An 8,733-nucleotide genomic window follows, 5' to 3' on the forward strand; every position below is an offset into this window, starting at 1 on the left:
CCTGGCCCTTCTGGGTACAGACCATTATTACATTAACTTCAGCCCTACTCATAGGTAGGGCTATGACTTAACAGTTGATCTCTGGAACAAAATAATAAACAGAGCTGGCACTTGCCCTTGTCTTTGTTACTGCCCAGATAGAGAAATGTCTGCCACCACCACCAGACTTTATTGCTCGCTGGTGGGATCTTAGATAGAGCTCTTCTCACAGGGTATCGCTCAAGTACGTTTCCCTGATGCAAACATTGTACTCACATAAAGTACATACTGTGCTAACATAATGAGCTTACGGACACAATCACCACTGCTAGATGGCTTTATTGAGTGTCTTGAACCGCATTTCCGCCAAAGGTCAGCTCCTAATTTCCAACCTTCAAATGAAATTAGAGTCCTTTTTATTGTTAAAACTGTTCACAGTGTCAATTCTTCCACCATCGCCACCAGAAACTTGTCATCCTCTTCTGTGGCCCCCTCAGCCACGCCTCTATTGAGGAACCCAAAACACGTCTTTTTCAGGGTATTTCTGTATCATTCCCAGCTCCTCCACCCTTCCTCCACACTGATTGCAAAATACCCCAAGTACTGTAGGAACCAAGTGTGTATTTCTGCAAAAAGCCTGAAGAAACCACCGTCAGCAAAACAGCATTGGTCCCAGCCAGGCCAAGTCGAGCTGTGGGAGGGGGATGGCGAGAGGAGAACCACTCGCTCTGGTGCTGCCTGCATCGCACTTCGACAGCGAGTTCTTCAGGCGCCCGTCTGAAGAGCAGCTTTCACCAGAGCATAATTCGCTTTTGGAACCAGGGTACCTTTAGCATCCAAACTAGTCACAGGCTCCTTTACCTTGAAAATTTCTACATTGCTGGTGGTTTGGACATTTTCAGCAGTGAAATGGGTTCTAGACAAGGCTCTGGGGCTGCCCTCACCCCCTGCCAAACCTAGATGACACTTCCTAGTCTGCAGAGTCTGCATTTCCACCTTCTCAGGTGGAACAGGCCCTTCCAAGCTCTCGTGCAGTGATATGCATCCATGAACAATGTTTTCAGCAAAATGCTTTTTCACAAGTGCACAGGACATAACTGCTTTCACAGAAGACTTCCATGACCCCTTGACTGAAGACTTCTACGACCAGAATCAAAACACTTTGTAGCTGCTTACAACAGAGATCTGGGGAGGACTCAGTAGCTCCTAGATTCTCTTGCTCTCTCCATCTCCGGTCCTCCCTGGGCATTGCTTTCCGTTTGGCCTAAGACTTCAGTCACACTGAGCCTGGATTGCCTAACGAGAGAAGAGAGAGTGCAAAGTAATTTTATGCCTGTATCCCCCTGACAAAGGTATCACTGCAGAATCCCAACTCTTGAAAAGTTTCTTCTAGAACTGGCACTATTTCTGAGTTTTAGTAAGTCACGCAACCAGTGTGACAGCCTTTTCTCCCCAAAGCCTCCAGCTATCCTTCCTTTTCCCTCTCTTTAACGGGGATGGAAAGCAAGCAGCAATGAAGGAAAAGCCAGAGTTCTGGCCTCTCTCAATTTTGGTAAAGAAATACTAATGTGCTTGTCCTGCTTGTCTTCTCGGCCACTGCAAAAGTGAAAAACTGATGCAGACTTCCTGGGCCGGGGTGGGGCATGAATTTTGAACAAAATACCTTGTTACAAAATAAGCAGCAGCATCTAACGGAAGACTGGTCCATGAAACATACCAAAACCCAAGAGTGGAAGAACCAAGGTTTAGAAAACCTAGTGTGTCATGGTTTCTTTGAATGTTTGAACCCCACAGACCTAGACACACTTCTAGTCAAAGACTCGAACAGGCGGAGCTGTGCCTTACCACTCTGCTGCCTTCTGTTCATACAGCTCCCTGCGCTCACGATTTCTCTTCTCCTGCAAGGTCTCACCAGCAAGCTTCTGCATTATCATTAAGAGGCCCCCTGCAGGGATCCTAGAGGAGGAAGCAGAAAAGTCACAAGTCACCCAGGGGACACACAACAGTAATAACTTACTGGCATCGGCAAAAGGAGCATGTGGGGGGGCCAGGCACCAGATCAGTGGAGTGTAACGTTCCCCAATACTCATCTCACGCCACAGACTCAGGTACTCCTACTCCAGAGTCAGCCACCAAACACAGCCTGTCTTCAGCTGTGACTCACTGTAGCCGCTTCAACAACATATTTTGAATTTACTCATTGACAGGCACACATAGGGCAAAGGGGTGGAGGGATTTAAGGTGCCCAAACAACCCCTGTAGATCACCTAACGCGTAATTTAGACAGTCACACCCCTGCTTAGCTTCTGTCCAGCTCTGGGGGTACGCCCTAGGCTGCTTCCAAGCTTGCCCACAGCTGATGCCATCCTGACAGTGAGAAGCTGCATATATAAAGCTCACCCTCTTGTCCAGGCAGGATCCCCAAATTCACTTGTGAGGATATTCACAAGTCAGTACTTTGAGAAGAAATCCCAGTTCTGCTTGAAAAGTCACACTTCTCCTGAGTTAAGAGGTCATTGTCCTGACGGACAGAGACCTGGAGAGAGAATCATGGGTTCCTCCATGCCCCAGGGAGCTTTAGGAGACACACGACTGCAAGACATACACAAAGAGATGTGCCACCTTACAGCCTGTGCAGCCCAACCTCAGCATTTCCTAATGGCTGCTGCTCTGCATTTTGGCTTTGATGGAGCCTATTTTGTAAAAAACTCATTTTTACAGATTCCTAACCTAGGGGCTGGCAGTTCCCAGGGTGCCCCCTTCTTCAAAAGGTGTCATCATGACATCCAACATGCCTTGTGTGCCATCTGGATTCTGAGCTGCTACAGGAGCAGTCGCTGATGAAGCTGAGGAGGCGGCCCAGAAGCTGTGTCTTACACTCCTGCCTTGACCCACAGAGAATACAGTTCCTTAAAAGAGATGCCCAACGGTTCTGCGCACAACTGTTGGGCTCATCAGTGACCACGCCACGGAAGGCGGACAGGAGACATGTCTATAACCCATCCTCATAATTTCCTATTTAACAGTAGCTAGTGTCTCCTCTGATAAGCAAAGGGCAGCAAGTAAGACGCTCTACTGAGAGCACTGAGTTCTTATGACCGAGGAAGCAGCAAAACACAAATCAAGAAAAAAAGAAAAAACACAGTATAAAGGTTGGAAGAAAAGTCATCATCATCTGCTCCCAAGAGAGATACAGAAGATCCCTCAAGGTAAGAGCAGAAGGGAAGCTTCTGTAGCCCCACCTATGATTCAAGGCTTGGTGTCTGAGGCCACCAACTAACACACACCCTTAAAGAGTAGCTGTGCCTTGATCACTCATCGGCAGCAGTCGCAACTCACCCAAACGCTGTTCCGAACACGAAGCCGCCTGCCAGTCCCTGCAGGCCCAAGTGCATTCTGAAAAGGGCTCCTGTGAAGGCTAAAAAAACCACAAACCCACTGAAACCACAAACAGCCCCCCACCAGCCATCGCATACAGTCGGAGGGAGCTGCTTTGCTGCATTTCTCCTCCCCGTGAGCTGACACCTTCTTTTAACAGAGCAGAAACCAAGCGCCGTGGCCAGCGGGAAGGATCCTCACCATACAGTCACCATGGTCTCTGCACTAAAACATTGCACAAAGCTCCTTCTGCTTCAGAAAAACTCCCCAAGAAATGCTAAGAAGTAAAAGTATCTCTGAAAGTAAAACCGAGCTCTCTCCAGGCTGGAGCATGATCCCTCCCCCCTTTTTGTTTGTATTCAACAACAGCTAATAATAGTAGCGGCCATGTAAGGCAGAAAAGATCAGTAAAACACGTATCAAACTGTAAGGGCAATAAAGCCCTGTATAACTGAACAACCAGATCACTTACCCGGAGCCCTGTTGCCAAAAGCGGACATGCAAAACTTAGCATAAAAAGGGTAGTTTATAAACACCGCACTGAACTGTTATGAAGAGCGGAAATAAAAAATGCTTTCCCTGCTGAATAGGTGGTTATGAGAGCAGGTTATGCACCAAGTGTTGCCTTTACCCTACACAAGCATTTTTCACGCAAAAAAACTCCGAGTATTTTGAAGATGTACTGATAACCACAAAACTCCCCAATGCTTTCAGAAGTGCATCGATATCTCTCCGTTACAAATAAAGGCAGGCAGCAGTTAAACAATGGAGCAAAGTCATAATGGTAGATGGTAGAACAGGAAACAAAACCCAGGAGCACAGAAGCTAGAGACCTGCTCAAATCCAGGAGATAGGGATTTCTGCTTATGCTATTCTGCTTGCGACCCTTGCTCGTAAAGAGAAAAGTACACAAGGTTATAGCAGTCTTACCTCCGGCCGAAGCAAAATTACTGATGGTGGTTTTATTACGGTACACAGACAGACCAGTGCTCACTGTGCTGCAAAGATAAGGCACAGAAGAAGTCAGCAGCTGCCCATGGAAAAAGACAGGTAGCAAAACACAGCCTGAAACAAAGCAGGATTTCATTAAGCCAACCCTCAGGTTGCCTCTAACTGCCTTGTTGCCCATCTGTCCAGAGCGCACACGCGCCAGCCACAAGTGCCTTGATTTCTGTGACTTTACTGCAGGCAGCTACACAGCCAGAGGCCAGGGAATACCAGGATTCCTGGCCTGGATCTGGGATATTCTTTCTTTCTCTTTTTAATCAAAGATTTTTTTTTTCTTCCATCATATATCGTGGTTTAGCCCCAGCCAGCAACTAAGCACCACGCAGCCACTCGCTCACTCCCCCTGCCCCGGTGGGATGGGGGAGAGAATCAGAGGAGTAAGAGTGAGAAACACTCCTGGGTTGAGATAAAGTAAAACAGTAATGATAATAACAACAATATAATAATCATAATAATAATACTATACAAAGCAAGTGATGCACAATGCAATTGCTCACCACCCACCAACCAATACCCAGACAGTTCCCAAGCAGTGATCGCTGCTCCCCGGCCAACCCCCCCCAGTTTCTATACTGAGCATGACGTCACATGGTATGGAATAGCCCTTTGGCCAGTTTGGGTCAACTATTCTGGCTGTGCCCCCTCCTAGTTTCTTGTGCACCTGGCAGAGCATGCGAAGCTGAAAAGTCCTTGACTAGCATAAGCAGTACTCAGCAACAACTAAACCATCAGCGTGTTATGAACATTCTTCTCATACTAAATCCAAAACACAGCACTATGCCTGCTACTAGGAAGAAAATTAACCTTATCCCAGCCGAAACCAGGACAAGGATAAAAGGAACTGAGCAATGAAAAGGTCCCGTCAGTCAGTCAGTCTTCCAACTTGGACTTTACAGAAACAATTAATGTCAAGCAGCAAATATCTTCTTTCAAAGCCTTTTACAGAGGGGTGGTGAACAAGGGCGATGAGCTGACTGCAGCAGAGACATCTGGTGGAAGATGACGAGGTTACATGTCAAGCCCAGGAAAATCTCTAAAGAAATCAAAAGCTCTAGGAGAGAAAGCACACAGGACGCTAACTAAACCTAAGAGCAGATACTAAACCAAAAGGAGCCAAAGAAACCGAGAGAGATCGAGAAATAAATTCAGGAAGGAGCAAAAAAATTGGGGAGGTGGAAATATAAAATAATGCTAGTCAGTACTGCTGGTATCCTAAAAGCAGAAGGGGAATTTAAACAGAACACACCTGCAGACAGAGTCAATCCAGGTTTAGGACTACACATAAATTTACCATTTTGAACATCAGGGAAGGATATATTCCTAGTTTAAAAGGGCATTATTCAGAAGAGCATGCTTAGTTTGATGCTATATTGTCAGAAACACACAGACACATCTGGGGGAGAAAAATCAGGGAAGTGGAACGCTGTCTCTGCGTTGGTTGTGTGCGTAGGAAAAATCTGAAGGCCTAAAGAGGTACATACAACTGGTAGGTCTGATGTTCAGTGACTGCTTAATAACAAGAGGATCGTCTGCAAGCATTTGAGGACAAGAACAAAGAATGGTGAGTAATGCTAGTGTGTACAAACTAGGAGTAATGAGACGTAACAAAAAGGAGAAAAATTAGCATGGGATAGAAAGCTCTTCCAGAAACAGCCACCCCACTGTAACACTCTGCTAGGGAAAAACGCCAAAAAAGATATGAAGCAAAAGCAGAAAGAAGACGTCAAGTACAGGGAAGAACAGTGTTCAAGTCAGTTAACAGGACGGAACAGATGTAAGGAACAGGGCTTTTCCAGTTTTCATTTTTGTGTCGGTTCATTAGATTTGAATTCTGGGATGATTATAAAAGGTTAAATCCTCTTCACATTCATGCCTTATCAATCAGACTCCCTGCTAACACAACACTTTGAGCCTCAGTCAACCACCAGTAGTCTCTCAAGGAGCTGCGAGCACTGCTGGCACGAAAGGCTCCTTGCCACTAGTGCCTGAGCATAAGCCAGCTCTTCTCCCACTACCATCGGGGAAGACTTACTTGAATATTGTCACAAAAGCGGCTACTCTCCAGCTCCAGCGCCAGCCGTAGCGGATGAAACTCCTGAGACCAGCACGATGAGCAGATTGCTTAGGGGGAGAGAGAAGACAGGTTACAGGTCACAGCCCAGCTCCTCCTCGCCAGCACCACCAGCCCACTGCGATCTGGGGTATTCGCGATGGGTCGTGGGACTGATGTCACTTGGGAACGATACCCTGACCCTTAGGGATCAAGGTGGTCATCGTCAGAGGAAAAGCCGCTCGCGTTTACCCCAGCCACCAACAGGAAAACCAAGAATTAATTCCAGTTTGTAACGTCAACCGGTCCTTCTAGTCCCGGCGCTGAAACATATCTGGGGACAGGACAGGGAGAGCTGTCCGAGGACAGTACAGGAGAGCAGCGGAGGAGAAAGGGGGGACAAACTAGAAACTAGTTCTCCATTATTATGAGCTCGTAAGTATTACTAAGTAATAACCATTAATAACCATAATAAGTAAATAATAACCACCTACTTTAAACATTAAGAGACCATCAAGCTCTGCAGGTTAGCACTGGTGCTTAAAAGTTTGCCAATAAGTGGCTTTTAAAAAGGTGTGATAAACAGAAGCTTCATAAAAATTAAAAATATTCCAGTTAATACCACGAAAGAAAATAAATTCTCTCTTCCAGCGCCTGTGGTGTAAGCGCTTAGCCCGGGTGCAGCTACACAAGAAAGTCAGCAGGAGGACAGAGTGACGCCAGGCACCGATAACTTTGCAGGCCGCTGCGTCGGGGCCAAATCTAAATAGTGAATGATGGAAAATTAGGCAGATTTTTAAAGGCTTTTTTTTTTTCCCTAATAATCCAGGTAATCAACAGTTCGATTGAAGAGCCTCCCAATACATCTATAACACGTCACAGACGTGGGGTGTAGCGGTAAGCTGAAAGAGTTTTAAATGGTCTTAGAATCATAGAATCATAGAATCATCTAGGTTGGAAAAGACCTTTAAGATCATCCAGTCCAACCATTAACCTACACTACCAAGCCCACTCTAGACTAATCAAGGGTAGACCAGACTAAACCATATCCCGAAGTGCCACATCTACCCGTTTTTTAAACGCCTCCAGGGATGGTGACTCCACCACCCCTCTGGGCAGCCTGTTCCAATGCCTGACCACCCTTTCCGTAAAGAAATTTTTCCTAATTTCCAGTCTAAACCTCCCCTGGCGCAGCTTAAGCCCATTTCCTCTTGTCCTATCGCTAGCTACTTGGGAGAAGAGACCAACACCCACCTCACTACAACCTCCTTTCAGGTAGTTGTAGAGAGCGATAAGGTCTCCCCTCAGCCTCCTCTTTTCCAGGCAACAGTAACCAGGTCTTAAAGTAACCCACGAGAGGACACCACCGGATTGACACGACGGCGTCTAGTCTCTGGCCAACATGCTGCAACTTAAAAAGCCAAGAGACCCTGCAGGACACATTGACCAGTTCGCCGCTTCACAGCCAGCCAGGGCTGCGTGTGACGCCATCTCACCAAGGCAAGGTCACTGCGTCTCCTGCCGACCCTTGCGTCACCGCAGGCCGCGGCGGCAACCTCTCCCGCAAGCGGCGCCTCGCCTCGCCCCGCAGGCCCGGGGAGGCCCCGGGGAGGCCCCCCCAGGAGGCCCGGCTGCAGCGGCGGCCGCCCCGGCCGCTCCCCCCGCCCAAGCCCCCCTAGCAGCGGCTCTCCCGGCTTCGCGGCTGGGCGCGGGGCTCGTACCACCGCATCGGCGCGGTTCTGGAAGAGCTCCCCGTGGCTCCCCTCGATGAAGGCCTTCCGGCCGTGGTAGAAGGCCGGCAGCCCGCCGTACACCCAGCCGACGACTCCCCCGGTGAAGGCCGACTTGAGGATGTTCACCGTCTCCTCCGGGTACCGCTGCCGCTCGCTGCAAGGGAAAGGGCAGGGCTGGGCGGGGGAGGCACGGCGGGTAGCGCCGGGCCCAGCGCCCGCGGCCCCCCGCAGCGGCCCGCCCGCCCCGGCCCAGCCCGCCCCGGCCCGGCGCGGCCCTCACTCTAGCCGCCAGAGCTCGCTGAGCCGCTCCCAGCCCGTCTGCGGCGGCGGCGGCGGCCCGGGGCGGCCGAAGGGCGCCTGAGCGCCCAGCCCCTCCGCCATAGCGCTCCCCGGCGCCGGCGGCAGCGCCCCCTGCGCCCCGGCGGGGCCCGGCGCGGAGCGGGCCCGGCCGCGCTGCCCCCCGGCAGCGCCGCCCCCTTCCCGCAGGCAGAGGCGAGGAGGGGCCGGCCCTCTCTGCTCGGGCGCAGCGATGCGGGCACAAAAAGAAAAAAAAAAAAAAAAAAGAATCGGACTGAAAAGTCCGCG

At 49.5% G+C, this 8,733-nt stretch overlaps 1 protein-coding gene across 1 annotated transcript; it reads right to left on the minus strand.

Moving 5' to 3' along the window:
• Positions 1–321: 321 nt before the first annotated feature.
• Positions 322–8,529, minus strand: TIMMDC1 (translocase of inner mitochondrial membrane domain containing 1). The gene is made up of 7 exons (XM_075713861.1): positions 8,429–8,529; positions 8,137–8,302; positions 6,398–6,486; positions 4,288–4,355; positions 3,319–3,397; positions 1,825–1,935; positions 322–1,275 (listed from the first exon to the last, which is right to left on the minus strand). The coding sequence occupies exons 1-7, from the start codon at positions 8,527–8,529 to the stop codon at positions 1,176–1,178; spliced, it is 714 nt and encodes a 237-aa protein (XP_075569976.1). The 3' UTR covers positions 322–1,175.
• Between the last annotated feature and the right edge of the window lie 204 nt (positions 8,530–8,733).

This window comes from Pelecanus crispus, chromosome 1, assembly GCF_030463565.1.
Source record: "Pelecanus crispus isolate bPelCri1 chromosome 1, bPelCri1.pri, whole genome shotgun sequence".
Lineage (NCBI taxonomy): Eukaryota > Metazoa > Chordata > Aves > Pelecaniformes > Pelecanidae > Pelecanus > Pelecanus crispus.

What these genes read in the sequence shown, in the direction of transcription:
- TIMMDC1 (XM_075713861.1), bottom strand. Translation starts at nt 8,529, where the DNA reads ATGGCGGAGGGGCTGGGCGCTCAGGCGCCCTTCGGCCGCCCCGGGCCG. An exon ending in AGCGAGCTCTGGCGGCTAGA is followed by an intron (nt 8,303 to 8,428) that starts GTGAGGGCCGCG and finishes TTTCCCTTGCAG; the next exon opens with CGAGCGGCAGCGGTACCCGG. An exon ending in GTGTTCGGAACAGCGTTTGG is followed by an intron (nt 1,936 to 3,318) that starts GTGAGTTGCGAC and finishes TTCCTCCTCTAG; the next exon opens with GATCCCTGCAGGGGGCCTCT.